The sequence below is a fragment of the Silurus meridionalis genome, chromosome 10, assembly GCF_014805685.1.
Source record: "Silurus meridionalis isolate SWU-2019-XX chromosome 10, ASM1480568v1, whole genome shotgun sequence".
NCBI classification, from domain to species: Eukaryota; Metazoa; Chordata; class Actinopteri; order Siluriformes; family Siluridae; genus Silurus; species Silurus meridionalis.
Genome location: NC_060893.1, coordinates 17,883,289 through 17,897,293, shown reverse-complemented (window position 1 = coordinate 17,897,293; position 14,005 = coordinate 17,883,289). Strand labels below are relative to the sequence as shown.

The window sequence follows — 14,005 nt, the reverse complement described above, 5'->3', positions numbered from 1 at the left end:
TCCACCACCTAGGTGTCAGAACGGAGAAAAGGCTGGAAGCATGCCTTCCTTGTACTCTAAGAGATAGTGGGACCAGTCAAACAATGGTTAAGGATCTGAGGGCGTGTGGTGCAGTGCGGCGTGAGATAAGTGTCTTTGTAGGCTTCGCAGGCGAGTGTCAGTATTTTAAATCTGATGCAGGCAGCTACAGGAAGTCGATAGTGGGAGTGTAGCAGTGGTATGGTGTGGGGAAACTAGGAAGGTTGAAATCAAGACATGCACATGTTACCCTGCACCCTGTTTATCAATATTTAAATGCAAAACACTTGCTCTTTAGTTTTCCATTTGCTTACTAAGCAGAAGTTCACCCAAAATAAAGTCAGAGCAAATCTACAGTAACTACAAACATCCTTTCCCCTTCACTGAGCTGACTTTTCTACTGTGTGGATTTTATTCTCATTTGATTGGATCTCTGCTTTCCATGGAAAAGCAGAAAAGTGTAGTTTTCACGTTTCCACCAATTCACTGTAGTAATGGAAGAGCTAAACTGTCACTAATGCAGGCTAGAAGGTTAATGTCAAATCCTAAGTCCAGATTCACATTAAAAAAATGCACAAGTAAAAATGTTTAGTCAACCAGCTGGCTATTTCTACCAGTAACCTACTAATATAAAACACAACATACTGTATATTACAAAAGTCAGTTGTTATTAACTTAATGACTTGTTTTGATATCAGTGGTGGACTGTATTAAATTAATGAAGTATGCTTTTTCACGTATCTGTACTTTACTGAAATATTTCCATTGAGTATACAAAAGCTCCCCACTTTACAAACATTAACTTTACGACTTTCGCCTATACTAACAAACCTGTCCTCAAAGTGAAATTTGTTCGGTGCCTAAAAAAAAAAAACAGAGGAGAGCCACCGCTAGCTATTCATCGACAGAAATGAGTCTACATGATGCGCACTTGACTATGGCGAATACATTTTTTTAAGTGAATTATTTGAAATACATTTTTATTCTTTTTCTACTACTTAACACAAAATATTGTATTGTATTGTATTCTTCTGTTATTACTATTACTGTATACTTATATTATCAGTGTAGCAATTGAAGTTTTAGGTCATCGCAGAAGTACCGCGGCTTTAAATACAAACTGTAAAAATAGAACCGCAAGAACAGAGAACCGCAATTTGGTGCCGCGGGACAGGAGAGTCTGCATGGGGAGAGTGGGGCTCCAAATCGCGGGGCATTTTTTCCAGCTTGTATTTAAAGCTGCTGTACATCCTCAATGACTTAAAACTTCACTGTTCACTATATATATATATATATACAGGGAGTGCAGAATTATTAGGCAAATGAGTATTTTGACCACATCATCCTCGTTATGCATGTTGTCTTACTCCAAGCTGTATAGGCTGGAAAGCCTACTACCAATTAAGCATATTAGGTGATGTGCATCTCTGTAATGAGAAGGGGTGTGGTCTAATGACATCAACACCCTATATCAGGTGTGCATAATTATTAGGCAACTTCCTTTCCTTTGGCAAAATGGGTCAAAAGAAGGACTTGACAGGCTCAGAAAAGTCAAAAATAGTGAGATATATTGCAGAGGATGCAGCAGTCTTAAAATAGCCAAGCTTCTGAGCGTGATCATCGAACAATCAAGCGTTTCATTCAAAATAGTCGACAGGGTCGCAAGAAGCGTGTGGAAAAACCAAGGCGCAAAATAACTGCCCGTGAACTGAGAAAAGTCAAGCGTGCAGCTGCCAAGATGCCACTTGCCACCAGTTTGGCCATATTTCAGAGCTGCAACATCACTGAGTGCCCAAAAGCACAAGGTGTGCAATACTCAGAGACATGGCCAAGGTAAGAAAGGCAGAAAGTCGACCACCACTGAACAAGACACACAAGCTGAAACGTCAAGACTGGGCCAAGAAATATCTCAAGACTGATTTTTCTAAGGTTTTATGGACTGATGAAATGAGAGTGAGTCTTGATGGGCCAGATGGATGGGCCCGTGGCTGGATTGGTAAAGGGCAGAGAGCTCCAGTCCGACTCAGGCGCCAGCAAGGTGGAGGTGGAGTACTGGTTTGGGCTGGTATCATCAAAGATGAGCTTGTGGGGCCTTTTCGGGTTGAGGATGGAGTCAAGCTGAACTCCCAGTCCTACTGCCAGTTTCTGGAAGACACCTTCTTCAAGCAGTGGTACAGGAAGAAGTCTGCATCCTTCAAGAAAAACATGATTTTCATGCAGGACAATGCTCCATCACACCGTCCAAGTACTCCACAGCGTGGCTGGCAAGAAAGGGTATAAAAGAAGAAAATCTAATGATATGGCCTCCTTGTTCACCTGATCTGAACCCCATTGAGAACCTGTGGTCCATCATCAAATGTGCGATTTACAAGGAGGAAAACAGTACACCTCTCTGAACAGTGTCTGGGAGGCTGTGGTTGCTGCTGCAATGTTGATGGTGAACAGATCAAAACACTGACAGAATCCATGGATGGCAGGCTTTTGAGTGTCCTTGCAAAGAAAGGTGGCTATATTGGTCACTGATTTGTTTTTGTTTGGTTTTGAATGTCAGAAATGTATATTTGTGAATGTTGAGATGTTATATTGGTTTCACTGGTAAAAATAAATAATTGAAATGGGTATGAATTTGTTTTTTGTTAAGTTGCCTAATAATTATGCACAGTAATAGTCACCTGCACACACAGATATCCCCTAAAATAGCTAAAACTAAAACTACTTCCAAAAATATTCAGCTTTGATATTAATGAGTTTTTTGTGTTCATTGAGAACATGGTTGTTGTTCAAATTAAATCCTCAAATAAAATTAATCCTCAAAAATACAACTTGCCTAATAATTCTGCACTCCTGTATATATATATATATATATATATATATATATATATATATATATATATATATATATATATATATATATATATATTTATGACATTATAGAAAAAATTAATCATAGCCCTTTAAATACTTAAGTAAATTTGAAGGCAAATACTTACTGTACTTTACTCAAGTGAAAGTTTGAATGGAGCACTTTTAGTTTTACTAAAGCAATATTTTGCTAAATGTTTCCCCTTTTATTAACTCGGGCTGCATCAACAACACTTTGGGAACACTTCCGCGTTGTCCACTTTTCCAAAGGAAAGTGCGGCATCACCGCCGGGGTGATGTCACAACCAGGAAGCTTTAAAAGCACGTTAAGTGAAACCGCTAGCGCTAGCTGCTGTTTGTTCAGGAAGCGCTCTGTGTGTAGGTCTTTATAGTAAATGGTAAAAAAAAAAATTCCTTTTCGAGGAGAGCGCACAGCCATGCCTCTCTTCCTCTGAGGAGGTGTGGGGGGAGACCTGCGAGCCCTCAGATACCCCCCCTGCTATTGGAGATAGTGACCCGAGACGTTGCCAAACTTTATATCGAGTGGCAGGCCGATCTGCAGAAAGCACACCCGTCCAGCACACTCAACGAGCGCTTCCTGCAACCTTCCCCACTGCCTCCACGCCAGGGTCTGCCCTTTTTCCCAGTCATGCACCCAAAGTTTTATAGCAAAATCCCAAAGTCTCTTTATATTGAAAGTCGGATTGAAAGAGTGTGGTTATGGGACGATGCCCCGAGTTGAAGAGAAACTGGCTAGCTATCTCTCCCTGGGTGCGATGTCATTCCTAAAAACCCCGGCGGAGCCCATTCGAGCCACTTCAGAGCTAGTGGCAAGGCTTATGCATCTGCAGGCCAAGCCGCAGGCTGTCTGCACACAATGGCTGTACTACATTTACATTTACATTTGCGGCATTTAGCAGACGCCCTTCTCCAGAGCGACGTACAAAAAGGCTTTGAGTCTCAAGCAATTAATAAATCTACACTGGTACGCTAGATTTTACAAACTTAATATAAATATAACTCTTGAATTATACAAAGAAAACTTGGAAAGTGCTAATTTAAGTGTTTCAGGAAGAGGTAGGTCTTCAACCGTCGCTTGAAGATCTGATACGTGCAGCTACTGGAAGAGAGTGAAGGGAAAGAAAAGATGAGTTGAGTTAAGTCTGTCTGTACTACAGGCCTATCAAGCTGACCTGCTACAGGACCTATACATGGGAGGTACTTCAAGCGGTCAGGAAATCCATAAGCTTCACTGTGTTACAGACTTAGCTCTCAGGACAACAAAAGAGACTGCTAGGGCCATTGGTCAGTCCATGGCTGCCCTCATGTCTACTGAAAGGCACATATGGCTGACAGGGATAGGGTTGTGTTCCTAGATGCCCCCCTGATGCCGACTGGCCTTTTTGGCAACATGATTAATGCGGATAAATTCCAGAAGGCCAAAAAGCAGTCAGGTGGTGTTCCAGCAATATCTCCCACGTCGCTTTCATGGGAGACCCAGCACTTCCGGGCATCGTGAGGTGCAAAGGCAGAGCGCTGAAGCCCCAGGAGCTAACAGATAAATGACCACCTTGGGACCCCGCCCTCAGTAAGCCGGTTTGTTAACCACGGCCGGCTCCAACAAACACACTTTTCGGGTTTTCTGCCCGGCACCATAGCGGACATGGGGAGTTCGCCACCCCTAAGGGAGCCCCTAGAGCTGCAAAAGGGCATAGCTCCAGCTCTAGGCTTAACAGAGGTCCACACGGCCACACTGCCTGCCTCCCTGCAGCACTTCGTTCCCTTTTCAGAAGCTCTGATGTGCTTTTATAGCTTCCTGGACTGATTACGCATGTGATTTAAAACTTGGACAATGCAGAAGCGTTCCCAACGCGTTGTTGATGCAGCGTCTCGTTCTCTCTGGGAACCATGGTTACATATGTAACCTGAATATGATCTCTACTTTTACTCAAGCACAATGGTTGTGTACTTCGTCCACCATTGTTGGATATTACAGTCGCTTGGTCACGAAATTATCAAGATTACACTGCATAACTCAATACCAAATGAAAATACAAGCCTACTTTTACCCTCCAAAAATCTTGACACTGGCAGCCCGTTTTTTTTTCCCTGCTTAGCTTCAGTAATTGCCCAAGTTCTCCTGCCTAGCACCAATTATACATCTCTAAATTATCTCCACCTCCTAATGGTAGTTAACGTGTCAATCCGACTTTTGGGCTCTGATTATTATTGCTTCCCACACATGTTCTTATACAGCTTTACATTTAATAAAGTAATAACAGATTCTGACACATCAATTCGATTTCTGCTCTAACCTTGAACACCCTAATCTTCATTCTGTTTTATGTGTATGTTAGAATGAGTAAAAAAAGGTTTGCCAAACAAAAAAAAAAAAAATATTTCTACAACTTACCTACAACAATAACCCGGTTCACCTGTTTATGTTCACAGAGAATAAAGAATTAGCCATGAACCTCTCTTTATGCTGTACTTGCAATATCGCTAGCTATTTTCTTTATAAATCCTACTGGATGCTTTAATACCTTACAGAATACATATGCAGTTATTGTAGATGCTATAAGCACCATTATCCGGATGAAAAACTAATTTATTCAGTATTATCTATGCTTCCTATTTCTTAGACTTCTAATCTTAGCTAATGAATTGAAATAAACTGCTTCCCTCTATAATCATAGAATGTTAAATGTGCATATTCTTATTAAAGAATACAAGCTTACCTGCCGTAATGGAGGCTAGACGAACATAGTCATATCCTTTCTCCACTGTCTCGTATGGATAGCTTTCCACCAGGTTGAGCCCTAAAAGACACATGATAGCACTTGATTTTTAAGCATCTCTCATCAAAACACAACAGTTTAACCCTTCTTGAACTTCAGATGTCAAAAAGACCGGCTTTGCAAACCTTTTTCTTACAAATACACAAATATCCTATTCGCTTTACCGTAGTTACTGAATAATTCATGGTGTTTACTGAATAATATGCTTGAAGGTGAAGAACTGAATAATAAAGTAGGAATATGGAGGTCAAGCAGGCCTAAATTGTAAAGTTTATTTACCCCAGGGTTAAAGAAATGCAATTCAAATCTCTAGGCTGATGAGTACTTCAAGAGGACGAGAGTGAACATTCTAGACCTGAAGTATGATTGTGCCAGCTAGACAACAAGCAACAGCTGAATGATTTCACTATATGATATTGACATTGCGATTAATTATGTCACATAATGATTTCATGATAATGCACTTCTATGATATCATGCATTTTTTTATCCTGCAAAACTAAATACCATTTTTGCTGGCAATAGGTTACAAACCTAAATATTCCTGATGTATCATGTATACATTTTTTTTGTTAACTATTATTAAATATTTCAATTTATTTATCTGGATTTTTGTTTGTTGGAAGATCCCCTCAAAGATATAACAAGTCTGACATTTATGTTGTTATTTCTGTGTTTACACTTTGAAAACCTGAAATTTTATAAGGGTGTGTAGACTTTTAATATCGACTGTATACTGTATATACATGATTCATATCTAAAATAGCATATTCATGTTTGGCAGTTTATGACCATAAATCTAAACACTTATGTACAACAACTTCTTTGATGTATAATCGAATTATATGTGGTTGTTTATGCATTTTATATTGTTTTTTAAGAGCAATAAAGACTTCTACTTATCAGTCTGTAGAAACTGTCAAGATACGCCATCTCACCATGTATGCCAGACTGGTATAGACTCCAGTATATACTCAGGCAATTCTTTTCTCTCTTCATGCCACGTCGGCACTGGCAGCCATGCAGTGGGGTAGACAGCAGAGCAGACACGGCATTGGCACACTGGCTGCGTGCACCAGGACCCAGCTTCATGCTGCCGTCTCCGGCCACACACTGACGGAGGGTCCTGAGGCGTGGGCTGCATGTCTCATCGCTGGAGCATGTGTCCCCAGCCAGCAGGCAGTCTCTTCCAACACATAATATCACCTGCAGTGCTGTAACATACACACATAACAGCATCACTACATAACTGTGGTAGCTCAGTGGATAAGATGTTGGACTTCTGATTGAAAGACCATGAGTTTAAATCCCAGCTGCCAATGCTGGCCCCTTGAGGATCCTCAACTGCTCAGTTTTATAATGGAGATAACTCACTCTGGATGAGGGCGGGGTAAAGGTTTCAGGTCGTAGGAGAAAAAATGGCAAAGATAGAACCTGTTAGCAATAGAACACTCTCATCTCTGACAAATGACAAAAGAGGTTTTTATTTTATATGGTACATAAATAAAAATTGCATAAAATAGTATTTATATACACACAATTTACTTACTTCATTCTCTTGACTCATTTAAAGTTTCCTTTACCATCTCTAAAAAAAGATATTTGACTGATTTTCCTAATAAATGAACTATTCAGTCATTTCATAAGGTTGGACTCCAAGGTTCATTCTTATAACTGTTCATTATAGATAGAGATTATTTAATTGACATTAGGTATGCTTTCTTAACTGAGATGCCTTATAAAGAAATATTGAGTGCACCTGACAATAACATTAGGGGTGCCAAAACATTTACTTTTGACAAAAGACTTTTGACACTCTGCTCCCCAAACCTACCACAGCACGCTTCTGTTTGTTATCTTCATAGGAGTACATAAATGAACCGAAAATTAGGTTTGCAATTTTATTAATTTGAGGAAGTAAAATACAGCAAATTGGGAGCATGAATAAAGCAACTTGTGTATGCATTATGATTGAATAACCTTAATTTAGTATCTTGTGGCCACAATGTGTAAACAACATAAAAAAAGATTATTCTCCTGTTCTTCCCAAGGTTCTTTAAAGAAAAGAATGAAGAAAAAAAAAACAGTAAAAGCTAGTTATAGAGATTATTTAGTTCTCATCATCCTTCATAGAGGGGAGATGTAAATTCTTGAGCATATTTCCGCATTTCTATGAGTAAAGTATGTCACTTTCTTGCCATTTCTCATTATTTAATAAAACTCTCTGCAAAAGAGACCTTGTTTTAATGCATTTTAATGATGTTTAATTCAAAGTGTGAGACATCAGCTACTTCCAGGAGTGAGGCAGAAAATACTGAATAACTACGGGCAAGAAGACAATCATTCAGCTCATGAATGTAATTGCATCAGAAAAGAGCTGTAGGCAAAAAGTTCAAAAACTAAATGACAAAACGTGTGTTATTTTAAACATGTTAAAGCATGGGTGCACTTCTGAACAGACAGATTTGTCTCTGCAGATTCAGATCCTGAGCAAAAACAGCAAAGAGAAATAAATAAATCAGTTCTGTTTACTGTTCATTTATAGCTGAATGTTTTCAGACAAGCCACATCTTGGGAGGCTCATAATATATATATATATATATATATATATATATATATATATATATATATATATATATATATATATATATATTTAATATATATAAAGAATGACAATCATTATATATATATATATATATATATATATATATATATATATATATATATATATATATATATATAAAGTCACAGTGCCTTCATCAGGTGAGCAGGCACGTGCAGGCATTTCTGCGGAGGCAGCACACACTTAACTAGCATGACTACACACATGAGGATAAGTGAAGATGACAGAAGACAAAATGGGACCTTGTATTGTGCTTGAGCAGTGTTCTGCATCAGCAGCTGAACGGGATTAAGGAAAGGAATAATGTCTTTGATACAAAGCTGGCTAGCAAGACTTCGATCAAACAAAACACAATGAGACAATACATTATTTAGATCCTTAAGCTTTCCTCTTTCCCATCTTCCATAAGGAGACATAGAAATAAATCCGGCCCCTTTTTCGAAAATTTCAATTGTTCTTTTTTTCCTTTTCTGTTTTCTCTTCTGTTTATTTGTGTTATAAAAATTAATTAAAAGGCTATATAAAATACATGATACTGAGTTCAATAAAAAAAACAAGGCTTTGTTTGTAAAGTGCTCTACGATGAGATGTTAGGTTTGGTTTCTTTGATGTATAATGATGTTAAGTAAGTCATTAATGATTGAGTGTTTTCACACTTGGCTTGATACTCCACATCTGGGACTGATTCTAGGTTCAAATACAAATGGACCCAAGGATGGTATATACTGTATAAATGAATTTATTACAGGGAAATGTCAGAACAGCTGCAGACAATTTGGATACATGAAGGAAGTTATAAATGACAAGGCAGGGGAAGAATCAACATAAAAACACATGGCTGCAAATAATCCAGAAAATGTGGAAGTGTACTGTAGCACCGCAGGCTGGCATAACACTCTAACACACATTAAACTTTAAAAGTGCACATTTGAACAATATTCTTGGGTAAGAGTTTCGGTTATGCAGGCCATCAAAGGATATGCATTTTGTTTGTTTGTTTTGAATTGTTCGGAATGTAAGCAGTCACACCTTATAGAAATATGGATCAATATATAGAGTGATATTGGTTGCTCTATATATCTATATAGAAACCATATTCTTACAAATCTTGAACAAGGAAGTACTTTGTCAATTAGCTTCACCTCACATGATACATGTTTCAAAACAAATTGACCAAATGGGGTAACTATCACTTTATGCAATAGTTCTTGTGGAAAATTTCAAAAAAATGTATAAAAAGGACTGAATTCAACAATTAATGCAACTAATTACAAAACCACTTGTCAGCCTGGCCAAGGCTTTCACACACTTCTGGCAGGTCAATGCAAACTGCAGACATTAGTAGTACCAAGCATGTCAAATCGAATTGCAGATTAATTCAAATCTTTCAAACCTTTAATAACAAGAGCAATGCATTCAGGTGTACTGGTGCAGAGGTTTTTACTTTCAATGGTCAATGACCTGTCATTTCCTAATTCTTTACTTTATTTCTATTAATATAATGAGATTTTTGCTACACTAACAAAAGACCCAAATGAGGCCCAGATTTTTTGTGATTTAAACAAAAATTCTTTATATTCATTGTTAGCTGATTGTTCTCAAATATACATCACACTTTTAGGATTTTCACATGACCCCCCCTCTTATACAATAATTTAATTTAAAGAAAATGTAGCAGATCTCAAGCCACTGAACATCACAACACAGATTATTTGATTAAAAAACTGTATTTAACTTAACGTAGCGTGGGGCAAAATTTGCATATCCCTGTATATAATGTATACACAATGCATCTGAGAACGAGCACATAAAGGCTACTAATATACCCTCCTCAAATGTGCCACAAATTAAAGCCTCAACTACAACAATTTGTAGAAACCCCACAAAAAAACACTGAGTACTGGACACAAATACTAATTAAATCAATTATTGCCATCAAAGTAATTTTCTGATGGTAACTGATATACAGAATATTTATTATCTAAACACATGAAACTTTTATGTCTTAATCAACTTGCTACATAAGCACTGTACAGAAAGTTTCTGGAGAAATGGGTTGCTTCAGCAAATGTGGAGGTAAAATATTCTGTATGAGGTGAAAGCAGTTGTTTCCTAAATAGTTATTGGTTTGATGTTTTATGTCACCTTATGTAAAGAAAGATTGTGACAGGAAATGCATATAGTGGTGCTTATTAAGGTGAGTTTGGTTTGTGATATGTGACAAGCAAGGGCTACAGGGAAGTGTACTTCCTGTTCTACTCTGATCAATATACCTATTTTAGATTAGCTTTTGCAAACTGGGGTATAAATATATTTAATATAAAATGATATAAAAAATATTAGGTGAACTGAGAAAAAATCTTGATGTTATTAAAACCATCTCTAGACTAAAATACATTTTCTACTATATTTTAAAGAGCAGAGAATTTCAGCTGCTGGTTATACTTTGAGTACCACATAAAGCTAGATATCATTGTTTAAGTTCCATATTTAAATCGAATTCTGCTTACTTGTATTTGGAAATAATAGTAATTAAACTGCACCTGGACTGACATTGGACTGCATTCATGACTCCCCGGCCACCTCGCTTAAGCATTTAATCATTTCTTTAGACAAACCTGTCAATAAATACATTTAAAAAAACAGACTGTTCACATTGTGCTGTAATCTATTTTCTCCTACACCAACAGGACCATGTTAATCACAGACTTTCTACATGAAAGCACTTGAAATGTGCATATGTTAATGCAACATAATGACACAGACCTAGCAATGCCTTTAGCTTAGTCATGAAAACCATGCAAACTCGCTCTATTAGAAATGTATCAATCCCAAACTTCCAGCTGTGTTGTAGATCAGAATTTGTAAAGAGAAATTAATTCGTGGTTGGATAAATAAAAAAACTTGCATAGACTGTGGGGATATCTTAATCTAAAAGATTATTTACTTTAAATCAATGTGGGATCTCTTTAGGGAAGATGTCACCGGGTTGCAACCCAGTACTGGACTATGGAAGAGATTCTACAGGGTTGCAGGAACACTCTGGTGAAATTGTCTATAATGATAAAATGTGGGTTTTACCCTTTTAGAGCTGCTATCCAACAACCCCAGCATGCATATATACACACACACACACACACACACACACACACACACACGCACCAGTGGTTCAAAGTGGGCCATGGTGTACAATAGGTCGGAGACCACAGCTTGCATGACCAAATTGAAACTATTCAAATGTTGGACAAATTTCCAACACTGAAAGACCTGTGTGAATAAAAAAACGTAATATGATAATTTGTATTTATTTATATGCCATTGTTTATCAAACCATAGAACAAAGAGAAACATTGCTGCAAAAAATTAAGTGAAAAATACAATAATAATACGTAGTCCTAGAAAAGTTCCAGAATGGTGCATAGCATTCGCCTAAAAAAAACAGAAAGAGCACCAAACAAGTAAAGAGATTCAGTGCCATTTATGAAGCCAGCACTACTGTTCTTTTAAATGACAAGAAAACAACATTTATTTTACCTTGTTGTTTTTCTTGACTTTATACTTTTTGTTTGAATGTGCAAGTCAGACTTGGCCATCACCACCAGGGAATGATTGGTGATGCAACTGACATTCTTAGTTTATAACTTAATGAAATATTACAGAAGGAACACACGACGAAATAGGGCACCTTAGTCCTTTTGGCATCATCCAAAAACAATTCAATTCAAGAACTAAAAAAAGATGAAAAATAAAGACTACGTTCACAGGTGGGCAAATGGCAAGTCCTTTCTTCTGAGTTTGTTGATGCTGTTCTAAGATATTTCCCCAAAACTTGCTTTTTTTTTCCTTTGAACATCTGGTTGAGCAATTATCAATTTACCCCTGCCTCTGATTAGGCAAAGACAGATGGTCAGTTCTAAGATTGAGAAGGCAGACTGAAACCTCAGCCCCATCTCCACTGCAATTTGTGTCAGTTTATGCTGCATTGGCAGGAGCCAGAATGGATGCTGTACATCATGAATGCAAATGAAGTGCCTGATTTGACATCTCCAATAAGCCTGTCTCTGTGTACCGGTGGGTGTAGCCAATTAGCCATGTCAGTAATCAATGCCTTTCAGAGCTTGTTCTAAATCCTTGCTTATCCTAGCACATAAATCAAACACCGATTAGTTGATCAGTTACCCAGTTGCATGGACTTAATAGCCCACTTTAAAAAGAATGAGGCTGGATATGAAAGTTAATGAACTCTGTTAGGATGGCATCAACCAAAATGCCTTTAGACCTCCATAGAAAAATTCCTGCACGGGAAATACAGTGATGTTGCTCTACAGTGACCGGGCAGCAGATTTATGATCTCCAGCAAGTAGCTAATCTCGTGTTTCTTATTTTACTGTTTGAAGGACTTGATATACTGCTCCCTGTTTTATAATACTACAAGGAAGAGTTATACTTCTTTCTAAAGAAAAGCCTGAGCAGAATCCTTAAGTAGTGTGTCTGTGTCTGTGTGTGTTATGTCCTGTGTTGGACAAATTTCTCTCAAAACATTTATTTTAGTTCTAGACTTACACTGAAATATTGAAGTTATGGAACAAAAGTGAATTCAGAATATAGAGGTGAAGATATTAAATAATGCACTGAAAAGGGTTTAAAATGTGTTATTAAGTGCACTTTGCCATAAGTTCTATTATATTATATTTGCCATGTAATAATGGCATTTTCTAATTTTAAGATATTTATTTTAATACAAACAAAAGACATAAAATACAAAATATAAATGTACTGAATACATGAAAAGAACCCGAACCTGGGCATGACCACAAACAAGGACAACCACAAAAGACTAATTCAAGACAGAGTGAAGTGCAGGGGATGACTAAATATAAGCACTCATTAACAGTGAAACAGGAAACAGGTGTATGAGATCAATGGCATGTAATCAAAACATGGCAATGCAGTGGCTGCAAGGAACCATAGTCCATGATCCAAAATCCTGACAATATTATGTGGTGTGTGGAAAAGATCAAGTTGTCTAGCATTTTCTTGCATCAGGTGGACAAAATGGACAAGCAATCTTAATGACTTTTAATACGATAGTTACTGTTAGGTGTGCCAGTTTAAGCATCTCCAAAATTAGCACTTAGACCTTTTACATAATCACTTCAAGAGTTCATAAATCATAGAACAAGACAAAAACAAAAAGTCAAAAAAGAATGTAGACAGAATACACAGAAACAACTGGGATTACTGTGGTAAAAGAAACCCTTTGTTTCATAGTCATAACAGCAGAAGACCAAGTCAGGTGCAAAATAATTCAAGAGTGTAAAAATACTTCTTGGTCAGATAAACCCAGGATCCTTTTGTATCCCGCTGATGAAAGGATCAGAAAAAGGCAAACAGTGGGAGTCCATGAAGCCACGTCAGCTGTACTGTGATGCAGCGGTTTGATGGTGTTAATATCATATAAGTGTTCTGAAATAATAGAAAATGGTTAGTGAATCTAGTAGGGTTTTTTAGACTCCCCCTATGGAAGAATCTTTTATCCCTCTTCAGATGTTCAATATATTGCTGCAGCAGAGTATTTTATGTTGATCTCCAGAAAAATCAAAGCTAAGTGGAATAAAAGGTGCAATATTTTTCCCCACTAGAACCTAGAACATTCTAAAGCCCTACAAAAAAAAATATTAAGGCATTGGCAATGATTTCATGT

At 37.5% G+C, this 14,005-nt stretch overlaps 1 protein-coding gene across 1 annotated transcript in view; it reads right to left on the bottom strand.

Annotated features, from left to right (window-relative positions):
* Nucleotides 1–14,005, bottom strand: part of gfra4b (GDNF family receptor alpha 4b) — a 71,466-nt gene that overhangs the window by 16,843 nt on the left and 40,618 nt on the right. Inside the window, exons 2-3 of the mRNA XM_046859637.1 lie at nt 6,617–6,892; nt 5,619–5,699 (exon numbers count right to left, since the gene is read on the bottom strand). Of these exons, the coding sequence (XP_046715593.1) occupies nt 5,619–5,699; nt 6,617–6,892 (357 nt within the window). The remainder of the gene's footprint in view (nt 1–5,618; nt 5,700–6,616; nt 6,893–14,005) is intronic.